Source organism: Drosophila virilis, chromosome 5 (assembly GCF_030788295.1).
Source record: "Drosophila virilis strain 15010-1051.87 chromosome 5, Dvir_AGI_RSII-ME, whole genome shotgun sequence".
NCBI lineage: Eukaryota > Metazoa > Arthropoda > Insecta > Diptera > Drosophilidae > Drosophila > Drosophila virilis.
Window position 1 is genome coordinate 1,586,943 of NC_091547.1, and position 23,579 is coordinate 1,610,521.

The 23,579-nt window shown below is 42.8% G+C and overlaps 5 protein-coding genes across 36 annotated transcripts in view; 4 read left to right on the forward strand and 1 right to left on the reverse strand.

The window, feature by feature from the left end:
• The first annotated feature begins 61 nt into the window (after positions 1-61).
• Positions 62-1,974, forward strand: Phax (phosphorylated adaptor for RNA export). The gene is made up of 5 exons (XM_032436015.2): positions 62-218; positions 279-1,062; positions 1,123-1,214; positions 1,275-1,551; positions 1,619-1,974. The coding sequence occupies exons 1-5, from the start codon at positions 72-74 to the stop codon at positions 1,816-1,818; spliced, it is 1,500 nt and encodes a 499-aa protein (XP_032291906.2). The 5' UTR covers positions 62-71; the 3' UTR covers positions 1,819-1,974.
• An 87-nt stretch (positions 1,975-2,061) lies between these two features.
• Cyp6u1 (Cytochrome P450 6u1) lies at positions 2,062-5,332 on the forward strand. 3 transcript variants are annotated; one of them, XM_002059353.4, is made up of 3 exons: positions 2,062-2,179; positions 3,385-4,631; positions 4,693-5,332. In XM_002059353.4, exons 2-3 carry the CDS (start codon positions 3,593-3,595, stop codon positions 5,112-5,114), a joined length of 1,461 nt encoding a protein of 486 aa, XP_002059389.3. In that variant the 5' UTR covers positions 2,062-2,179; positions 3,385-3,592; the 3' UTR covers positions 5,115-5,332. The 3 variants fall into 3 exon arrangements, with proteins under 3 accessions (XP_002059389.3, XP_070065686.1, XP_070065685.1); XM_070209585.1 differs by lacking the exon at positions 2,062-2,179 and adding an exon at positions 2,257-2,393; XM_070209584.1 differs by lacking the exon at positions 2,062-2,179 and adding an exon at positions 3,191-3,320.
• On the forward strand, positions 2,100-3,129 carry Ufsp1 (UFM1 specific peptidase 1). Its single transcript, XM_032436016.2, has 3 exons — positions 2,100-2,179; positions 2,257-2,845; positions 2,914-3,129. Exons 2-3 carry the CDS (start codon positions 2,258-2,260, stop codon positions 3,037-3,039), a joined length of 714 nt encoding a protein of 237 aa, XP_032291907.1. The 5' UTR covers positions 2,100-2,179; position 2,257; the 3' UTR covers positions 3,040-3,129.
• A 173-nt stretch (positions 5,333-5,505) lies between the features above and the next one.
• Positions 5,506-23,579, forward strand: part of mim (missing-in-metastasis) — a 48,005-nt gene continuing 29,931 nt past the window's right edge. For 14 of the 30 annotated variants that reach the window (XM_032436701.2, XM_032436706.2, XM_032436707.2 and 11 more), the window contains exons 1-2: positions 5,506-6,507; positions 17,075-17,454. In XM_032436701.2, coding sequence (XP_032292592.1) covers positions 17,383-17,454 — 72 coding nt within the window. In that variant the 5' untranslated portion in view covers positions 5,506-6,507; positions 17,075-17,382. The remainder of the gene's footprint in view (positions 6,508-17,074; positions 17,455-23,579) is intronic. The other 16 variants (XM_032436713.2, XM_032436715.2, XM_070209578.1 and 13 more) reach the window with 2 other exon arrangements.
• ppk25 (pickpocket 25) lies at positions 21,540-23,513 on the reverse strand. The gene is made up of 6 exons (XM_002059354.4): positions 23,014-23,513; positions 22,662-22,958; positions 22,485-22,581; positions 22,239-22,430; positions 21,943-22,167; positions 21,540-21,884 (listed from the first exon to the last, which is right to left on the reverse strand). Exons 1-6 carry the CDS (start codon positions 23,355-23,357, stop codon positions 21,621-21,623), a joined length of 1,419 nt encoding a protein of 472 aa, XP_002059390.1. The 5' UTR covers positions 23,358-23,513; the 3' UTR covers positions 21,540-21,620.

A 23,579-nucleotide genomic window follows, 5' to 3' on the forward strand; every position in this document is an offset into this window, starting at 1 on the left:
GCAAATGCTTATCTCGATAGTAGAAAAAGAAAGGGCACATATTATGACAAAAGTTTGGTTTTATTTCAAAAATGATAACTTGCTCTGTTATCGGAACCAGTGAAAACAGCTCGTTTTTTGCTATCGTTTTCCAACACAGTTGCCGCAGTAGAATTAATTTTTTCTGCAAGATGATGGACCTGCAGTCCAACGACGACATCGATTTAGAGGATGGAGAGGTAAATAAGCTCACCAAATAGCTACATAACAGATAGTCAATAATGCGTACCGCACTCCAGTTGTCAGCTAGCGGCGACGATGAAATCTATACGCCGCTGCAGCGACCGGCACCGGCGCCCACAAACGCACCTGCTGCTGCTGCTGTTGCAATGGGCGCCGCGGAGAGCGTTGCAAGTCCGCTTGCCACATGCCATCAGATACAAAGTGCCCTCGACGATGAGTCGCAGTCGAACAGCGAATCCTCATCGGGCGAATCCTCTGAGGAGGGCTGCATCAAGAAGCTGCGCACCGACTCTCTTTCGTCGGGCAAAAAGCGTAAAAAGTGCATCAGACGCACGGTCATGGTACGTGTGCCGCCGCCGCCAGAGACCACGGACGCTGAGCCAAATCGGGCGCGTTTCAAGAAATACAACATCTGGACGGCCGCCCTGCAGGAGGAGGCGCTCAGCGAGAATATGCGCGGCTGCGATGTCACGCGCAACAGCAGCGATCGCAACGTTGAGAACTATGATTTCTCGCTGAGATACCGGCTCAATGGGGAGAACAACCTGAAGCGTCGTCTGTCCAATTCCTCGGATGAGGGCAGCTCACATCCAGCCCATAAGAGGGGACGTCAGTCCGCACGGCCGGACATGGAGGGTCAGCGCGAGCGGCATCATGTAAAAAACCGTCTGGGCCAGCGCTCACGCTCGCGACGTGGTCATTCGTCCACGAGCGGCTCGTCGGACAACTCGAGCGAGCCGCGTCATATACTCGATCTGAACGATACGTCCGGGCGCGATCCGAGCGATGTGGCCAGAGAAATGGCCAACAAGCTTTACGAGGAGAAGGACGAACTCTTAGGTGGGCGACCAGAACTGACCACGAAAGATCGTATTCTAATTTAAGAATTATGTTTTGCAGTGCGCGTTATCCAGGTGCTTGGCATAGATGTGCCGCTCGAGCTCTACAAAGAAACCCAGCGCATCGAAGCCGACGGCGGCATGATGATCAACGTGAGTTAATTTCCCAATCCAATCTTAACTAAATGATATTCATATTATTTTCATTTTTAGAATGGCAGACGTCGACGTACTCCGGGTGGCGTATTTCTGTTTCTGCTCAAGCATCATGATAAAATAACGCCAGCGCAGCAAAAGTCAATTTTTAGCGAGGATCGCCAAAATGCGAATAAATCTCGCAAGCAGATCGAGACGTTGATACGCGATCGCAAGGTCGAGGAGTTGAAGAAACGTTTGAGCGAAAAGAGCACCGAATTGCCTTCATTAAATACGCGCAAGGAACTCTATATGCAAGGCGCTGAGTCAATTGCACAGACTCTGCCTGGCAATTGTATGTACAAAATATGCATATGGTGAAATATGAGAAATTCATTTAAAAACTTCCTTTTTTCTCATAGTATCCAATCCGCCACCTTCGCCTGTTGGCCAGGAACAGAGCAGTCCAGAATATAAGACACACGAGATAAATATTAATGTCGTGGACAATGCCGATCTGCCCTCGACTTCGAAAGCTGCCTCGGCAGCAGGCCTTAAGGAGTTGATCAGCTATGACGATGATATTCTGGATGTTAGTTGTGGCAAAATGGATCTATTTTAAACGAGAAAGGAACGCATAGCGTTATCAAGCAGTCGGCCATTTGTATGTATATATTGAATAATATATATATATATATATATATGTGAGTGGCGCGTAAATTTTACATCTATATAGTTAGAAACATATTTGTACATCTAAATAAATGCATAGCTATTACGGTTTTTTTTTGTAAGCGTACAATGTCGGCAGTTTAAAATTGGCGCCCAAACTGACCACAGGTCATCGATGTAAATGTTATCGATACTTTCGTGAAGTGCATAATGCAGCTATCGAAACACGACGAATCGTTATCGGGCCAATAGGCATAGACGAGCAGATGATTTCCAAATTTCTAAATTTAATTGTTGCAACGTAGCAAAAGGTAAATATCGCAACTATAAATAAATGTATAAATATAGAAAGGGCATGCTATGCTAATTTGAGCGTGTAAACAACAAGAATGACAACAACCTGTGAATGTGCGCCGAGTGTTGAGCAAAACAAAACGCAGCTCGTTGAAATTGTGGCCAAATCGTACGCATACGAGCTGCTCGAGGATGTGCACCTGGCACTGCCACCGCCCGACAACAGGACAGGTGAGAGCATTTATACGCGCGGCCACTTCAAGTATTTCCACTACGGCTGCGATGGCCACTCGGACGCGGGCTGGGGCTGCGGCTATCGCACTCTGCAAACGGCCATTTCTTGGATCATAAACAGGCGCAACGAAGCGGAGCGGAACGTGCCCTCGATACGGGAGATTCAACGCATGCTGGTCAGCATTGGGGACAAGCCGTCCAGTTTTGTTGGCTCACGCGATTGGATTGGCACAATGGAGGAGTTTTATGTGATTGATGCCATGTTTGAGATACCCTGTAAATTTGTGCACGTGCAGCAATTGAACAGCGAGCAGCTCTTCACCCAAATACGTGCTTATTTTGAGGATTATGGCGGTCTTATAGCCATGGGTGGATTAAGCGACATGGCCTCCAAGGCCATTGCGGGCATACATCTCAGCCCATTGGCGGGCGTCTCGCTGCTGATTGTGGTGAGTTTCAGAAATTGACCTCAGCTTGATCTGGGCGACAGCTAACATTTACTCTTCTGACCCCATAGGATCCGCACTTTTCGGGCGTGCCCAGCTCCAAGCTGCAGCTAATTGACAAGGGCTACGTGCGCTGGATGCACATAACGGAGTTCGAAAAGAGCGCGTACAATCTCTGCTTTATACTGCAAAAATAAGCTAAAAGAGATTGTGAAGGGCAACAGAAACAGTGTTGCCAATTTAACTAGAGTGGCCAGAGCAATAAAATATGAATGTACACAACACTATACGAGCATTGTTTGCAGTGTTGTCAACGCAGCTCTTTTCAGAGGTAGTCGGAGACAGTTAAAATGTTAAATAGATTTTGCCTATAATTTAATTCGATACCTTTGCTTTATAAATATGGTAAACGGAAAACAAATAATTATTCGTTAAAGCTGTAGCTTAGCTACAAATTCAGCGGAAATACTGCTAAAATGTCAGCACTAATCAAATTATCTATGCAGAGAGTTTTTACAGTTATGTTTTCTCTTCTCTTTTAGCGCGCGTTATGGCCAGGAATCGAGTCGATTGATAAGCGCATATTTAACAGTTATTCCATGACGATGGCGCTGATAAGCCAGCGACACTGAACGTTTACAAATTAATTAACCAAACGACGGCGCAAAGCCTAAAAACGAACAAACAGCAAACGTAAAGCGGATCGAAGAAAATTGGAGCAGCTGCTGCCCCCCACACCCCGGCCTGGATATGCTGCAGCGTGTACTGTGGAGCGCCTTGGGCGCCATGGCGCTCTTCTATGCCCTGGTCCGCTTCAGCCTGGGCTATTGGAAGCGGCGGGGCATACTGCACGCCAAGCCTAAGTTTCTGTGGGGCAACCTGAAAGATGTGCTGGCCGGCAAGCGGCATGTGCAACAGGTGCTGCACTGCATCTACGAGAGCTACAAGGGACGTGCACCCTTCATTGGCTGCTATGCGCTGATCAAACCGTTTGTCCTGGTGCTGGATCTGGAGCTGGTGCGTCATATACTGGACAGCGATGCGGGCTACTTCACCAGCCGTGGTCTCTATCACAATGTGTCCGGCGAGCCGTTGTCCGGCAATCTGCTGCAGCTGGACGGGCACAGTTGGCGCTGGCTGCACGCCCAATCCCGCACGGTCTTCACGGCGAGCAATCTGCAAAAGCTGCTGCCGCGACTGCTGCAAGTCAGCAATAGGCTGCAGCGCGGCCTGGGCGAGGCACATCTCCAGCAACTGAACGTGAGCCAATTGGTGGATAGCTACAATGTGCAGGCCATTGCCACGCTCGCCTACGGCCTGAATCCCCACGAGCTGCCGCCGGAGTTTGGCCAGATGACGCGCAGCTATTGGAGCAACTGGAGTCTGTGGCGTGCCTATTTGGCGCTGGAGCTGCCGCTCCTGGCGCGTCTGCTGCGGCACAAAAGCTACGCGCAGCTGGCCACGGACTACTTCTTCAAGCTTGTGCTGGAGCAACTGCAGCAGCAGCGCCGTAGGGATCGACAGCCGCTGCAGAGCTTTCTGCAATTGTACTCCGCCACGGAAGAGACCTTGACGGATGCACAGATTGCCGCACAGGCATTTGGTTTCGTGCTGGCTGGGCTGCAGCCGCTGAACGCCAGCCTGGCCTTCTGCCTCTATGAGCTGGCGCTGCATCCGGAGCTGCAGCAGCGCGTACGTGCAGAGATTAGGGCAATGCTGCAGCGGCATGAGGGAGCACTGACCGCGGAAGGCCTGCAGCAGCTGACCTACACGAAGCAGGTGCTGAATGGTGCGTATGCGGGGGAGACTCCCAACTGGGGCCAACTCATCAGCTTAATCCCAACTTACAGAAACGCTTCGCCTGCACACGCCGTATCCGTTTTTGCTGCGCCGCGCTACCAGGGAATTCGAGCTGCCCAAGTCCGTGTTTGTCATAGCCCGTGGCAACAATGTGCTTATACCCATCGCAGCTATACATCGTGATCCGGCCATCTATCCGGAACCCGAACGCTTCGATCCGGATCGCTTTGAGGCGGCGGCAGTGCATGCACGGACGTCTATATCATTTCTGCCCTTTGGCGAGGGATTGCGCGGCTGCATGGCCAAGCAGCTAGCCCAGCAGCAGCTCCTGGTCGGCCTGGTCGCTCTGCTGCAGCAGCACAGCTATGCGCCCTGTGCGGAGACCCAGATACCCATCCAATATGACAATCGCAAATTGTTGCTAATGCCCAAAACGGATATCAAACTGAGCGTGGAGCGGTTGGATAGCTAAGAGGCAGACGGGGTTTCGGCTTCGCTTTATAATTATAGTTTGTTGCTTTTGTGTGTACAAAACGCTTTGTTTTTTTTTATATATTTTTGTATTTGCGCTAGACTTGTGTGATAATGCTGACGTATACCTTAAATGATTAGATGTAAGCCTGTGGGGTTGACCTGCAACAGTAACAAAAGAATGAACAAATAAATACCTTAATTGTTGTCACGTAATAATACAGAGTGTTAAAGTGTAATTAAGTTATTTAATTTGTTCATTTCTAGTTTTAAATTTAACCACCGATCGACGCAGTCACGTGAAGTTGGCTGCGCACGCAAATTTGAGCTGCTAGCAATCGATGTATCGTATAGAATGCGTGCCCATTTAGCGCTGTCCAACACTGCAATGTTAATCGGCAGTCAGAAGCAAAAACAACGCCGAGCGAGTCAGACGTGCGGCAAACGGTGCGCGCAATTTAAAGTGTAATTTGTTAAATAATTAAAAGCTATTTGATAACATAATGCACGAATATGTCGCCACTCGTGCGCGTGAATAAAACAGCGTTTGTGTAAACGAATTGGATTGATTGGGCGTTTCGGTAAATGCACTTCCAGCAGCTCGGGCTGTTGTTTTTTTTTTCTATTTCTACGCGAAGTGTGCGTCCAATTGAATTAAATAACGAAAATGCAAAGCGTAACTGACAGGAGCAGCATTGAAATCGAAACGGCGGCAGGCTAAATTGAAAGTAAAGTACGCAAAAAAATTAACTGTTAAACGGCGAAGGCAACGGCACTTTACTGTTGTTTGCTTAGGATAGCAGAAAACAGTGCAAAAATAGAAAAAGAGGAAAGGAAGAATATAGTAAAAAAAACAAGCCGAAAAGTGTGTACATATTTAAATTTTTAGTGAATAATTTTATGCAACACGCATGCACACGTCTGTCTCTCTGTGTGTGTGTGTGTGCTTGTCTGTGATTGTGTTTGTGTGCGTTTGTGTACAACAAGAATAACAACAAAAACTGTGCAAGGATCAACGACAACGCCGCCGTCGCAGTCGCCGTCAGGGTAGTTTGTTTGAACAAAGCCCAAAGCCAAACGAGGAGACGGGTGGAGAGAGACGCGTGCTCTCTTCTCTTTTGTGCGCTTTTGCCGCCTGGAATGTGCTGCAGCCCAACAAACGAAAACAACTGCAAGAGCAATTGCAGGAACAACAACGACAGCGGGCGACCGTAACGAGCACACACTCTCAGTTACACACACACACACACACACACACTCAGACCGGGTGCCGGCTGAAAGGGGGAGGAAACGCTGTTTAATTGTTTGCAGGATTCTTTTGAAGCGCCCGCTGCTGTTGGTGCTGCTGCTGCAGCTGGAAGTTGACTGCATTTGGGCAAATAGATTCAAGAACCGTGAGTATCCTTCAAATGTGCTGCTTCTTACACTTGCTATTGTTCTTGCCGCGTTTCTCACCCTCCTTCATTCATCCTCCCTCTCACGGTCCCTCTTACGTTCGAGTGTGCTAATTATGAAAATGTAATTAGTTTAAGTGTTGTACAATAACACAAAAGCTGACAGACAACAGCTTCCAGCTTCAAATAAGCACAGATTCCAAGGTCTTCCAGTGCCAATTCCAGTCAGCGCAAGCCATGAAAACTCCTTTCATTGCCAGCCAACAACAACAGTAACAGCTACAGCAACATTAACAGAAACAACAAGAACAGTAATTTTGTGCTCCCTTTTTGAAGTTGTCGCGCTATTTGCGCAAGTGCAGGCACTCGCCATCAGATGTGCGCGCGTGTCGTGACACGAATTCATCGTGCGTGCACGTACACATGACAGCATCAATTTATGGCTGATAAAAATGTACTTAATAAAATTACAAAATTATTATAAGTGAATGTTCACTTTTTTATAGCTGTCCGAAATTTAACAAATTTAGTTTAATGCTGCATACTTTGCATATTTGTCATTTGCTGTCACAGCGCACAATTTGCCGCTGGCTCATCTCTAATGCTGCCCTTCCTGCCGCTTCCCCTGCATCTATTGCTGTTTGTTGTGTTTGTTTTGCACCGTTTTGCATCATTTTTAGCACAAACATTTTGCATTATGTGTGGGCTACTTATTAACTTTTGTTGTTGTTGCTTTCTTTTATTTTTTTTGTTTTGGTTTTATCGCTGGGGAGCAACAACAACTATGTTGGGGGAATAATCATAACGCGTTGGCGGGCCCCCCTCCACAGCATCCGGAGGGGTTCATTGACTTTGTTTAGCTATTATATTCGTATCCAAATCCAATCAGTTTTTCTAGGCTTCCATTTTTTGTTGAGTTTTTTTTTCTTTGTTTTGGTTGTTCACCTTTTTTGGGGGTTAAATAATTATGTGAAATATGGGGTTGGTTTTTGTTGTTGTCGTTATTCTCCAACTGGTTTTCATGATGTCTCCATTTTGCAGTGGAAATCGCAGCGTGTGTGCCGTAATCAGAGCAGGAACCGGAGCAGCACGTTGCCACCAGTCGACGCAAATGTCTAACTGTCTAACTGTAAATGTTGTTTAATTAGAATTTCAGTTTGTTATGATTACAGTTGTTGTTGTTGTTGTTGTTGTTGCGGCGTTGCCTTATCGCACGTTTATTTAAAATTTCATGACGCCTTTGTGGGCGTGCCCCGCCAGTCAATGCATTTGCCTTTTGCATACCTTTCAAACGACTTTGATACGAGCTGCGACTGATAAGAGAACACTCATTAACATGCGCATTGTACAGTGAAAGCTCGCTTAACGAACAGACTCCAGATCTGTATTTTACTGTATTTACTGCGTTCTAAAGGAGATTTATTTAAACAAATGCCAAAAGCGGGAATGTTTGCAATTGTAGAACAGTTTGCTTATTTGTTTATTTCAAGAAATTCTATCTTAAACTTGCACTATTTCGTATCTCTCTAAGTTTCATGTTCCGTTAGAATGCAATACCTTCTAGAGTTTTTTTTTTTCTTTTTGTAATCATCTGATATGCTTGGAATTTTTTCTGCTAGGGTATATGTGTGTGTGTGTGTGTGTGTGTGTGTGTTTGTATCTGCACTTGGCACATTTTCTTTGTGCCTATCTGATGCCTCTTGCCTGCAACTGGCAAATGTGTAACCTAATCCCAAAAAGCAAAAAAAAAAAAACCATTCAACTGCTGCTGCACCTGTGCAGAGAGAGAGAGAGAGAGATGGGGGCAGGTGGGCGGGGCTGTTGAGCTACCAACAGCTGGCGGCAACGAAATAACTTGGTTTTTGGCTGCTTTTTAGCTGCTTTTCTGGCTGTCTTTTCACGTAGCATGTTTATGGCCAGCCGCCTGCGGCTGTATCAACAAGCAAACAAAACTGCATCAAAATACACGAGAGTACATAAAAGAAAAGGAACATATTTATTTAACTCTATCGCTGGATAAGCTTGCGTTCTTCTTCTGACCAGCCAAACAATTGCAGCAGCAGCAGCAGCAACAGCAACAACAACAACAACAACAACAACAACAGCAACAACAATAACAACAACAACAACAACAACAACTATGTAAACTTGTGTGCAACTTTTTGGTGTTTACTTTGCTCAGTCGCCTACCTTTTGCTTTGAGCCATGTAATTTTTAATTATGCTTTTGGGCAATAGAAGACAGAAGACGGCGTCTATCTATAAAACAAGTAAGAGCTAAATTTGATGCGCCTGGCCGGCGTTTAAATACCCTAACATCAAAGGTCTAACTATAAAAATGACCAAGTTTTTTTTTTGAGAATTTCTTTTATGAGATTGTCTTTATATAAGAATGTCTTTCATGTTGATGTTTGTCGATTTCGATTATCTAACATATAGGATATTAATTCGAAGCGAGATTGAAACAGGGGAAATTGTTTTGCAAAATCTGGCACTAGATCCCAGAATATAAATATATATGTATATAGACTTTAAAGGTACCTCTGTGCGTTACATATTGGATGACAAAATGCTAATGCCCTTTGCTAGGCCATATAATATTTATATATAATGGTCGATAGTCTGGCCGAGCCTGTTTGGTGTTTGCATACGCCAACGCATCGTTGTGTTTGTTGTTGTTGTTGTTTTAGTTGTTTTAGTTGTTGTTGGCAAACAGCTGGGGCAACTGCTGGGAACGTTTGCAAGATGCAGACACACTCTTGAAAGTTATAAACTGGCCTCTTTGAGCCAAAAGTGATTGCATGAATGAATGCATTTGTTTTGCATCTTGAACCCGCCGTTTTTCTTCTTTTTGTTGTTTCTGCTGTCTGACACCCACGCGCCCAAACATATTCGATTTCGATTTCATTTTGTTCGCCTGGGTGTTGATTTGAGTGCATGAATGAATATCCATGAGCATATACTACACACATATTAAAGGAGAGGCGTAAGCCATATATCTTTCTTATATATGTATATATTATGGCTACCCACGGCGCAGCAGCTGCTGCTGTTTTTCGGGCTGTCTTTTGTTAGCTTTGCTAATCGCCTGCCCCACACACTTTTGGGCCAATCAACAGCTCAGAAGTTCATTAAAAAAAGTTTCCATTTTTTTTTTGTCGCACGTCAAAAGTTGAGAGAGCGCGTACTCTAATGGATTTTAAGCGAGTTCTGATTAGGTGAAAAAATGTCGGTCTTTATTTAAAAATGAACAAACTTTGAATCTGCATCGAGCCGGGATCTGTTCGTTGAACCGAGCTGGCGCCTTGCAACTGAGCTACTCGTGCCATTAGCTTAAAGGCAGATAAACTTCTTGTGATAAATGTAAAATAAGCACTTAAATTGAGGAATGGGTGAAGGTTAAGCATTATATTGTAATATTGACCTTATTTTCAAACCTGATTTCCAGTTGAGTCAATATTTTGCGCTGTGTAGTCATATTTTGTTTGGTTTAAAAGCAATCAAAAAGAATCAAGTGCGGCTTGTACGCATGGATTAATTATTAATTAAATGCCAGCGAATTAGTTAAGCTTGCCACAAGTCTGCCCCCGTCTGTGGCAGCTCCTCCACTTGGCCACAAGCCGCATGAGAGCCATTAAGCGATTATTTGCACTGCCAAGACAGATTTTCAGCTAACGAGCGCAGACAAAAAGCAAACAGAACAGTGAAAACTGACATGTTTTGTCTACAAAGTTGCCATGGATATCGTATATATATATATATATATTCCCTGTGTATATATATTTCCCTGTATATAAGAAAAGAAATCTTTTCTGGCGGCTTAGAAAAGCGCCGGAGCGAGCCGGCAAAGCGGCGACTGAAAATAACAAACTTGAACTACAAAGAAAAAAAAAAAAACATAACAAAACAAAAGAAAATACAAAATAACAACATGTGCCGGCTAGCGGTACTTTTGTTTATCATTAACGAGTGTTGACTGTGGCGCAGACTTTGTTGTGATAAAAGGCGGGCTGTGGCCAGGCAAAAACCCAAAGCCAAAGTTGGCTTTAATATTGCCAAAAAAAAAAAAAAAACGAACTTCAATTAGTGTTTGCTTAAAACATGCCAGCAGGCGGATATTCTAATGAAGAACGCTTCGCTTTAGCGCTAATGTTTCTTTGTTTTTTTTTTTTTTTTACATTTCTGCCAAAGTGGTTAACAAAATGGCAACCCACAGAGGGTATTCGTTTCTATAATGAATATTGGCCCACTTAAAATTATCTTTATGGGGCAACTACTTGGAAATGAACAGCAAAAATCGCCAGAATGCTTATTCAACGGGTAATTGGACACAAAACTTGAACACCAGAAGAGCTGAAGAGTAAATTTCTAACCGATATATGTTCGATAAATATCGATTTTGCACTTCCATAAAGCACACACACTGAAAAGAAGAAGAGTTAGAGGCAACATCCCTTTCAAGCAGAAAATCATGTTATAACTATATTTATCGACTATGTATATCGATAACTTATCGATAAAAGTTTATTAATTCATATGCTTTGAAATTATCCATTTCACTGAAAATTAAAAGAACCAGAAACAACTTCTATATAAATCCAAAGCCTTTTTATAAGAACGGCAACTAATGCTTTCAATAAGCTAATCAACTATGTTTATCGATAACTTATCGATACAAGTTTATTAGGTTTTTAAAAAGTAATGCACATTTGTTGCTTAATTTATGCTTTTGCTTTGTTTCAACTGGAAACTGATTTAAACAAATATATTATTCCTGGTTATTTTTTTTTTTGAGTAAAAATCGATTCAGTGCGTTAATAGTTTCCAAGTATGCGTCTCAAAAGTCTATAAATAAGATTTATTTTTTTACTATATATACACACACACACACATATTTATATCTGTTTGTGTACACACATTTTCCCACTCGTGTTTTGGCCATGTTTTCAATGTGTAATCATATAATTTTATGCCCGATTAAACAGCAGAACGCTCTAATGTGCCGAAAGTTTATTTCCAGAGCGGCAGAGAGAGAGAGAGAGAGTGGGAGAGCGGTTTAGGCCAAAAGGAAAACACGGAGACACACACACACACACACAATTTGGACAGGTTGTTTACATAAAATGTGGGCGTTGTTGTTGCCATTGCGAAATGTTGTGTTCTGTTGTGTTTTGTTCTACTTTTGAGCTGTTACATTGGGCCATGCAGTTCTTTTTCCTCCTCCTTCTGATAGCTTGCGATCGATAATCGATTGCAACAACGAGATGCGCCGAAAATCGAAGTCGTGTTGACATTGTTCTTGATTAGATAACGAAACATTCGCTTACCAACTCACATGCCCAGAGATATGGCAAAAAAAAAAGTAGATTGTGTGAGTTACAGCAAAAAAAAAAAAAATGGTTGTGTTTAGTTCAATTAGCTCTAAATGGATTTTTCTCTTCTGCTTTTAATGAGCTGCGAAAAGTTTGAAATCGTGTTCACATAAATTTCGCTGCATTGCCCAACACTATCAATGGCATTTCATGTGTGTGTGTGTGTGTGTGTGTGTGTGCGTGCCATTTCGTTTATCCAATTGCTAAATATTATTTATAGAAATTTGGGTTAATGACGTCGGCACAGAGCAGAGCACACACAGATGCCGCTCTCAGCGCGATGTGCCGCATAGAAAATGCAGCGCATAGATGCACAGATACATAGATACGCGCTTATAGATACATAGATACGAGCATAAAGATACATTCGTGGGCATGTGCTTCAGCTTGATTTTGATTTCATATAAAAGAGACTCTAGATTATCATCAACAGCATCAATGATGAGTTCTTTTCGCTTTTTAAATGCATTTTCTAAAATGAAAACACACCCGATGTCAGCGCTTTCCACAGCAATAACAACAAACGTTGACAACCTACGCTCCCCCTCTTGGCCCTGTGCAACCCATGTTTCACAGTGGGCGGGCGGTGGAGCGAGGGCAGGGGGTGGGGACTGTCTCATTGTTGACCACAGCTGTTGTTGCTGTTGCTTTACGGTGAAAGTGTAAAGTCATGATGCGCGCCGTTCAATTTGCCATCCGTATATCGTTTACCTTGTGGCTGCAGCGACACATTCACATTTACATTCACAATGGCCCCTCCTTGCCATCACCCCAACCCCCCCTTTAACCTCCGCCCCTTGGCTGGATAAGCCCATAAATCAGCTGCAGCTAAAGCACTGAGAAGTATTGTCGCAATGGGCTGTAAACATGTTTGTTTAACCGAATGCCTCAGTGCTATGGAGGGTTTTAGTGCTGTGCTGTTAAACTTAAGCATATTTCAAGATATTTGTATACTCCCAGCCGGATGGGCCATGTGATGGGGCTGTCTCAGAGCATAACACTAGATTAGAATGTCAAATGTGTGCATGGATGTGCATAGATGAAGAAGATACGAGTAATTAATATGAAATCATTTATACAAAATGAAATGAGTGCAACAGAAAATGTTAAAGAAATGCTATAAACCGCACGCTGTTGAGGAGACGCTGTTATGATGCTGATGCTGTTAAAGTAATGTTAATATTATGTAGTGAAGCTAACGCTGTTAAATATACTTGGAAATTGATACTTGATGATTACAAAAGAATGCGGTGTAAAGGACGCTGTAAAATGCTGTTTATGTGCTGTTTAACTGACGCTGTTAACAGTATGCTGTTAAAGTGATGCTGTTAAGAGAGCGCTCTTAATAATTATTTGTTCCTATTATGCTGTTAACAATATGCTGTTAAAGTGACACTGTTATTTTCATTTCAAAATTCAATAGAACTGGGCATATGCTCTTGCATTGAGCTCGCCCTGCCAGCAGTACGTTCGCTCAAGATTTAGCCACACTTATCAAATGGCTTTTCCCCTTTTTAAGTCTGCGCAAGTGTTGCCCTGGCACGATGTCGATAACATTTCAACTCTCGCCACGCATTCACGCATAATTACAGGCAGCCTAAAGAAAGAAACAGGCACTGCAGCTAAGCTGTGCGTGTGCGCACATCTTGGGGGCGCAATTAGGAATAGTCTCTATGGGCAGCCCCTTGATAGAGTCTCTCTGCAGACGAACTCTGTCAAGTCACTTCCTGTAATAGAAACCAAATTGAACGTGCGGCATGCAACTAAACGTGTACACAAATCTATTTGCCGTATCAGGCACAGCCCTTGGATCGCAACAACAGCAACAACAACAACAGCAACGGCAGCAGCTTCCGCCGCAACAGATGCAAATCTCGGGGCGCCAATGGAAACCGCATTGGGACGTTGACTTCGCAGCGCAGACAGCAGCCGCAGCAGCAGCAGATCAAACGTAAATAGGGCGGAAAATTATGCGTAGATAGTTGAAACAAAAACGCATTCACAATAGCAAGAAATACAAGCAAGAGCACTCGACTAGCAGCTACCCTGTACTCAGAAACGGGGTGGGTATAAACAAATTTGATTGATCTCTTAACTGTACGAGAAATAAATGCTTAAAAGCCTCGATTCAAATTAGAAATTTATCGATATTAACATAATACCGGAAAGTTATCGATAAATGAAAGTGTAATCAAATGTGGGCTAGACTTTGCATCCAGCTGCCTGTTAATAGATACCCTTGTGGCTACACTTTGCCTCTATTCGCTTGTTACATACACAACTGGCATATACCCCTTTTTGGGTAGGGTATCTGTAGGGTATAATAACAAGCAACTTGACATTTGTGCTTTGATGCGGGTTCGTTTCGCATTGAACTCGACGACTCGTTGCCTCTCCAACCCCCTTTTCCATTGTGTTGTTTGTCGGCTCGGCCGGCTTTGGCTTAAACGGTTTCCCGCTTGCAAAATTGTCGTTTTCCTGTTTGGAGCTGTTTTTTTTGTTTTTAATGCACGATTTGGTAATTTGCTGGCTACTGGCCAAGAATCTGGGCCTGAAACTCGCAGTAGATCACATCACGTTTGCGCTAAGTCTGACCTCGCTCTCTCTCTCTCTCTCTCTCTCGCTCTCTTCCTCTCTTCAGACCGGTCTACCTTGCAATTATCCAACCTTTGTTGTTGTTGTTGTTGTTCCTGCTGCTCATCTTTGTTTGCCTTCGCTTGGCCCTTTGACAGCTCTGCCCTTTAGCCTCAATCTGGAGCCCCTTTAACCAATTTTTGTATGGCTTGCGGTTGAGTGTTTTCTATCTCATTTCGAAAGGGGCTTCCGCTAGAAACCCGACTTAAGATGGAGCACAATTTGCATGTCTGCATAGAGGATATTGATTGTAAAGTGAAGCTCAAGATATTGAATTTAATTATGAAATTGAATTAAACCAACATATTTTAATGTCACATCGAGAAACTGAAGGCCATATCGGGCCTATTTAATGGTCAATCTTGAGGCTGTGGCTGAAGTGTTGCCGCCTGATTATGACACTGACAGCAACTGTCAGCGCGGTTCTGGCGGCAATTACAAACAACAAAAGATGCAGATACATGCGGCAGATACAGATACACAGATACGCACTCACAAAAGATACAAGCGTCATAGGCACATAGAAAAATATATATATATATATATGAAACACAATGCACAATGCACAAATGATAAATGCAAACAACAAAAGCGCGACAACAACAACGTAAATAAAAAGAGGAAGAAAAGTGGAAGAGTGCCAACAACAAAAGCTGTTGAGATTGCCTGGAGAACGTGACTCTCTCTGTGTGTGTGTGTGTGTGTGTGCGAGTGTGTGTGCTTGGAAAAGCGCAGTGAAAAGCATTGAGAACAAGTTGAAGAAAACGCGCAGCTGCTGCCACAGCCAGCGCGTCGCTTGGGCAGTGTAAATGACCTCTCAAGATAAAGTTGTTGCTAACACAAACACTCGCAATGGCGGCAAAGTTGTTCTTGTTGCTGTTGTTGTTGTTCCTCTTCCAGTTGTTGTTGTTGTTGTCGCTGTGCGCGCTGCTGCTGTCCGCCGACTTGCAATTTCCGCAAGTGCGGAAATAACTTTTTGCCCAACTAATACAAATACTAAAAATATTGAATCATTAGCCAAACAAGATAATATATTGTTATCTGTGCAAAATCAATGTGGCTGCCAAATAGTCAACTATTCCTGAATCTATAAAGTTTGGAATTGGATTTATAGTCATGTTATTAGCTGGAAAATTGTCAAAGATATTAAAAGCTATGAAGAAAGAAGCCTTTTATTAGCCAGAGTAATGACTCATAGACACAATTTGCTTGCTAGCTTTGCTAACTATTTAAATAATTAATAAGCAATTCGTAAATGTTGCACTATTAGCCAAAAAAAAAAAAGGGTATCGTCATATAAGGGTATTCACAGTGTCTGCTAATTTGCTAGCTTGGAAACCTTTTCCCTCAAAAGCAATAAGACTTATAACTAAAATGTCTTGTGTTGCGCTCAAGGCTTGGCTTTGGGTTTCGGCTTCGGCTTCAGTTCATTTGGTTATCCATGAATTTGAGTAGGCTGCTTTCGAAACGCCAAACTGAAGAACTGTGCTGGCACGTACAGCGTTCGAATGGAAATTGGAAAATGGGGAAACATTCAAATGGGTCAACTCGTGTTGCACCAAACCAACGAGTTGCTAATGGCTTTATTTATATGCTCATAGCTCGTAACTCCCCAACTCGTAACTCATAAACTGCAAAACAAGACGTTGCTGCGCCGCTTCCTGTCCGCTGACTTTGGCTGTACACACACACACACACACACACACTTGCTCGCTGACATATCAATTAACAATTAGCAATTGCATTAACGCAATTAGCCTGCAATGATTAAAGCTCTTCGAAGCACTTGTCGGGCCACGCACATAACATATAAATCACAACTCGCTGATATCATTATTTGGGTCACATTGCAGGGCTTTCATTACGCGCCCCCCCCCCCCCCCCCCCCCCCCCCCCCTCCCCACCCATGGTGCCCCTCCGATCTTGCCGCGTCGATTTATAAATAAGTGCCAGCTATTTCTATTGCGCCTACGCATTGCCCAAAAAAAACAAAACCACAAGCTACATTCACCCCCCTGCCCGTCTCTCGCTCCCTACGTATAAGGCGCTAGAAAAAGCTTATTAATAAGCATAATTAAGCATAATAATTTTGTTTTGAAATATGCGCTAGTTTTCATTATATTATTTACGAGCACATTATTACATCGCCCAAGACAAATTTCGAAAATTTATGTTACATCGTGTTGCATGTGGCACATGAGTTTTTATGCCACATATGGCACATATGCATTCATATATATATATATAAATATAGATATATATATTGAGTTGCTCAGCACAAGTCGGAAGTGTGGCGACTGCGCTCGTGCATGATTCATTCACGAGATGCTGATAATAAGGTTGGGTCTGAGGGCTTTAATGGAATAAAGGAATATAAGAGTAGATGGTTTAGTTCTATGAGACAGTAACTTTTAGTAACTAGTTGAAGACCTCTTTATCAATAGATAAGCAGATGGGATGGTATAATTCTCATCTGTAATGAAAGGTTCTATTTAAAAGAGAACTTTATTTATTTTCTTCCATATATTCCTTAATAAAACCCACCTAAACACTTCTTTACAGGCGCTGCCAAAGCTCTGGTTGGAAGTGAGCCGAATGTGAACCGAAAAAAAAATGTCGATAAAACGCAAAAATAATAAGCTAAGAGAGAAATTCATTTTCTTGGTCTTGCCGGCCATCGAGAAGTGAAAAGCAAAGCAATCCGCAAAGTTAAAAAAACCTAAAAAAAAAAAAAAAAAAAAAAAAAAAAAAAAAAAAAAAACGCTGCGCGAACTCAAAAGCTAACGAAAACGAATTCGATCGATTTGCATTGACACATTTAGTTTGAAATAGGACCCGCAAATAATCCGGAGACGAAGACAAAAACGGAAATGGATCTCAGTCTTGAACGCGACAGCTCTGCGCTGGGCAGTTTGTTCCAACAGATCATAAATGACATGAAGGTAAGTGATTGATAATTTATTGAATTTGTCGCTTATTTTACGGAAGTTAAAAACTATTAGCTGGAAATACAATTAGCGGAAATGTTAGCTAAGTTTACTCACGAAGAGCTGGCTGCTGGCTTTTCCAGCGTCAGTTCCAGTTCTAGTTCCAGTTCCAGTGAAATTAAACGTTTCGTTCTGGTTTTATTTTATAGAAATGCAACAAGACACGTGTCAAAATCGCATGCAATTGCGACAGTTGTCGCAGCTGTGTCTCGTTGCTTGAGACCTATCGAATAACAAAAAAAAGAAAACGTAAATCACACCAAAAGGTCATTTTCGCTGCAATTGAAAAATCGCTCCGCGACGACGCATTGTCTGAGTTTGAGTGTGTCAAGAACTCCCATGCTGGGTTTTCTGCTCTAACAAAGTAAACAAAAACCCCAGCAGAAATAATTAAAGCCAAGGTCAGAGCAATGTTAAGAATGTGTGTGTGTGTGTGTGTGTGTGTGTGCAAAAATAAACAAAAGTTTTTAGATAAACAATTTGGGTTTGTTACCGATGCGAAAACTGTTGCGATAAAAGATATATAACATGCAAGACTCAAGGCTTCGCACATAAATATATTTCAGAAATTGTCTAATTGATTTTTTCTGCTGCCTCTCGCTCGCTTGTTCTGTGCCAAAAATGTTCCAATTAATCTAAGCGAAAAGGCACATTTCAATTCAATAAAAAAAAAAATTAGATACGTTTGCTTTTATCATTAATTGATTTTAATACTCTACAAATCAAGCTCTAATGGGCATATGGATAATTAAAAGCTAGAAGTTATAGGAAATATATTGTGTTCTAAACTTGGGCGCTAAGTGAAAATATTGTTTAAGAACATTCAATAAGATACGCTTCTATTTCTTTAACACCAGCCAGAATTATGCTCATCAAACAGGGTATTTCGCAAGTTGAGCACAGTGCATCTAAGTATTTAATTGCAGTGTATCAATAATTTATAGCAATCATGACGCCATACGCGTTCAACTGCCTTCAGACATAAATACATAAATGTTGGGCTATTATCCGAGCTTTCAATTAACGCAATACAAGTATATACATATGTATTATATACATATTCCATTAATCGTTTTGCCAATTAAAAGTTCTTCAAACTAGTTCTGGCCCTTCATGTTCATATTCATGTTTAATGCATTGGCGCCAGTTTGGCTTTGGCCCAAATCCAAGTGGGCTCTCATCCAGCCTAAGCTCTGTTGGCAGCCTAATCCTCTCGAGATGCACAGATCATGACTAATTTATGGCTGTGCATAAGTTAATACCTGTGCTTAGTGTATATTTGGTGTTTGCTTTCGTTTCTATTTTTGGGGCTGAAGAAAAATTTCCATGTGCTGGCCGCAGCTTCCGCCATTTTAGCCCATTTCCGACTTGGCCCGTCGACAGGTGTTGTACATTTTGTACATTTCGACGCCTTGTCAGCTGCTTCGCCTGGCTATAAAATAAAAATAAGAGAAAAAAGTTAAACTCCGGTGGCAAAAGATAAAAGTGCGCCGCCTCTTGCTATTTATAATGCCGGCCTCTGAGCGTGCCACCTTGGAACATACCCGGGCACGGGCACAGGTAGAGATACACACACAGATACAGATACAGATACAGGCCGAGGCGCAGACAGCTGTCAGGAATTGTGGATGCGGGCGGTTGCATTTTGTATTTATGAAATTTTTGGAAATGTGGCCACGCAATTGTGCAGAAGTTCGTTGTACGCTAGCTAGGTTTTAGCTGTTTTCCAGCCAGTTGTTGCTGATTGGCCCGAGTGCGAATTAGAGCAGAAACATGCCTTGAAGCATGTGCAGCATCTAATGTTGTGTGTGTTTTTGTGTGCTTAGCCACAGCTGCTGCTGCTGCTGCTGCTGCGCTTCGTTACTTGGCAATTGTCTGGCAAACTTAATACCCTGTACCCATAGAAAATGTGTAGAAGAGTGTATATGGCAGCTGTGCTAATGTATGTAACAGGCAAGTGCACTGTCAACATTTTAAAGATGACCAAATCTCGCAATGGAGCCAGCTTTGAGGTTTGGTTAATCTTTGGTTAATCCAATTTGCCAATGAAATGTGAAGTGTGAAAATGTAACATTTTGAAGTATAGTGGAATCAGTCTATAATACTTTCGTCCGAACTAGCCATGTTCGATTTTATCGACATTTTTTTATCGATAATCCCAAGCGATGTCGATTTAAAACCTTAGACTTGTTAGAATTGTCTGAGTTAAAGACAAAGACATGTTTTTGTATAGTATAAAGCAAGCATATATTATTTTTTAAACCCTTCTCTAACTCTCTTTAAATGTGGGTTACAGCCCTGGTTAAAGGTTTTGGCATATGCACACATTAGAATATAATCTTGTAGCCTTAAAATGTTCATTACGATTGGATAATACATAGAAAATTGATTGAAGAATACAATTTTTCACAGTGTAGCCACATGCTAGAGCACTCCTACTACTTGTTGTTGTCTAGCCGGTAAGAGATTGAGGCCTTCGGTTTGGGCTGAAATGCCAATGCAAATGTCAGCTCTAGGTGTTTGCTGGGCATCTTTGAACAGACGTGGCTAACTAAACCGTCTAAACTTAACTTCAATTCCAATTTCCTAGTGACTAAAATTAGTATTTAGCTGTTGTTGTTGCTGTTGCTTAATTGCTTCGCTGCGTTTGCCTTCGCCCGCTTTAGTTTAGTGTCTGTGCATATACATGTGTGTGCATATATATTTAGCAAAGATCTTAAATGCCAGCAGACCAGAACAAATTTATGCCCCCGATGCGAGAGCGTCTGGAAGTGCACGTATACGAATACGAATACGAATTCGTTAAATATTAAATAAAATATCTACTAACGGCATTCGCAACTAGCTGCAATTAAATGCGGCTAATTTCAATTAGATTGCAAAGTCACAGTCCGAGTCCAAAGTTTACCAGCTGCCCAGCTATTCCACATTGTTGCTGTTGCTTTTTTTTTTTTTTTTTTTAATTTTAAGCAAGTGGTGCTCTTTAAAAGGTTGTTCACTCTTACGGCGCGTCTCGCACGGCTGACTGCCAACAGCAACTTACGCTGAGTGGAAATCCGTGAATCTGTCATTCTGTCAGTCGCTCAGTTAGTCAAATTGTCGCATTTGGATGACACTCGCTGAATGTGTAACACAATAGAGCTCTAAATGCGCAATTTCAGCCGCAAGGCGTCCATAATAACTATACCCTGTGGCAAACGAAATCGCTGCAATGGGCATAAAATACCCTTGGCTATATATGTAACAGACGAAGGCATGTTAAGGATCTTATTAGGTAAATTACCTAGCTTATGCAGATTAATTCTACTATGATCTGGGATATTGGTTTATCTTTGATTCACCTAAATATACTTATTATAAGAAATGGCATACTTCAAGTAAATATAAAGCCCTTATCTTATTTGAGTTTGATATAATATAACAATGATAATTGATTGCCTACTCTTACTTCTACATTTCCATATTTCTCATATTAGAAGAAATTAGAATGTGTTATTTGCGTTAGTTTGAAAAAGTCGCTCCCGTCTATGCATTAGCTTGAAGTGCTATCATATTTGAACCGGCGACCTCTCGTTTGCTAGTTCGACGCTCAAACACCTAATTTCAGAATGTGGCTGCCTTGTTGATGCTATTCATCCAAAGTAAAACCTATACCATTTACTTGTGGATTGAATTCTCTACAAGCCTTTCCTAATGTTTCGGAAAGGTTCAGTTAAGATTTTAATCTTAAGGCTCTCATGGATTGGGTGACACTTCAGTCTGTCAGTTAGGAAAATAGCTTCTCTATATAGACATATGTATAGGTATATATAGGTAGACCATTCACAGGGCATCTGCAAGTTCATCATTTTTCTTTTGCTTGCCGCAAAAGTGAAATTCGCTTAAAGCGACGCTTTCTTTGCCCGTTGGCACTTTTCTGGCTTCCTTTTCTTGCCGACCCTCTCTCAGCTCTTTTGGGCATAACAATTGCTGTCGAGTGCGTCTTAAGGTTTTTATTGTTACACACACACATACACACATGCACATTAGGCCCATTAATGTCGAGAAAATATATGTTTTTTTTTTGCTTTAATAAAAACCAAATGATGAAAAGCTGTAGCATTTCCCAGCAACACTTTTGCCTAGGCAATTTTGATGGGCGCGGTTTTGTCTTGCTGTAGTTTCGGTCGTCGTTTGCACTTGACAACCAGATAGTAGAGAATTACATAGGTTATTCCATAGATAGTCATAAAGCTGGCGCCCAGAAACAGGCCAATGGCGCCCCCAAACGACATGATCAGCTGATCCGTGCTGAATACAACGCGTCGCTTCATGCCCATCTTGGGCGATTCCTGCTGAATGATGATGGTGCGCTCGAAGTTCGCGCCAGCATATTGAGTGCCGCCCTAAAAGTAAGGAGAACTTTTCTAGGGATCATTGACATACTCTATGCTACAAACTTACCCCACTCTGGCCGAGCTCCTCGGCCACAATGAAGCTGTTCTCCTTGCATAGGGGCAGGCAGTCGCAGGTCCTTTCCAGCCAATTGCTGCGCGCCAGGCACAGCATTCCCTTCACAGAGCAGATAGCCTTTTTGGGTCCGGCGGCATAGAAGAAGGGCTTGCATTTGCACAGATCCAGCGCCACATTGATGCGGCACTCCAGACGACACAGACTGGGATGATAGGGCTACCCATTGATGGGTCATAAAATCGATTTTATAATATATCACAGGATTTTCTTCAGTTTTGGTCTCTTACACTATAGTACTTGAGATTGTTCTCCTCGATGTAGCGACACTTGCGATAGGCGACGGGCACATTGCGCACTTCGTCCTCTGCCGATATCGAGCTGAGCAGCACCTTCAGCAAATAGGAGGTCTCGTTGCCCGTATCTATGCTCACCGTGCGTCGATCCTTCGGCATCATCACCTCGTTCACATCGTGCATAAACTAAGCATATGCCACTCAAGATTTGTATACAATTGCAAGCTACCTGCCACTTACCAGATGTACATGTGTGCCAGGCACAGCTGGTTTGATTGTGGTCTGGCAATTGGCAAAGGCATTGCATAGACGCACAGGCGGCACTTGGAGTTTTACGCTGTTGATTAATGGAAAGTTAGAATATATGGCTATTCGATTTCGTGGCATATTTATATAGATATATATTCGCGTACTCACTTTGAGCCGTAGGGATTGCCGAATTTCACCAGCTGGGAGGTTGTCTGGCACAGGCCCATTTCGGTGAGAGTGGGCGCCAATTCGGGCAAACTCTGGTTGGCAGCGGGTAAAACTCGGTGCAGAATATTAAACAATAGTTCAACAAAATTGATATTCTCCAGCGTTGTGTCGTTCTCATAGGGCGCCAAGGTCTCCAGGTTATTGTAGTGCAAGCGATTCACCACGAGCAGAAATTTGCGATAATAATTGATCCTCTCGTCTTCGTCTTCTGTCGAGCCAGATCCTATATTCCAGGTGCTGTCAATTTTTGTTCAAAGTCAAATCCTTTATCCCAAACGGTGCACATACTCACTTGTGGACCAGGTCGCCTGATATCTTTGCGTCCATGGTGACAAACTGGGTGCAGAGAGTGACCCCCATGAAGGGAAATGAGCGCAGCGCAAAGAGATATTCGTACTCGTAGACAATGGGATTATCGCGAAAGCGTTGCCACTGCGAGAGGCAGCTGCCGATGGCATAATAAGCGGCTGCCACGATCATTGCCAGCCAGAAGATGCGCTCGATCCAGTGCAGATCTTTGCGCGCCACATAGGGCATGCCATGTATGGCCGATTCCTTGGACAACTGCATCCACCAATCGTGCTCCTCGCCGTGCTCCGGGCTCGACTCTTTTCTCTCCTCGGTGTGACTTACCATGTTGTACTGAATGTGCTCGCATGCGACGCACTGGCTTTTAAATGGCCTCCAGCCGAGTCCTGTAAATGATGAGCTCGACTAATTACCGAGCTGTTTTTATATTTAATAATCATCCTTAATGGTATTCTCCTGTTGCTTTCATTCTTTCGACATGCATTTTCCATTAGCCTGCCAAAGAGAAAAAGGAAAATGTTAACTATAACTTACATTAGACCATGGATT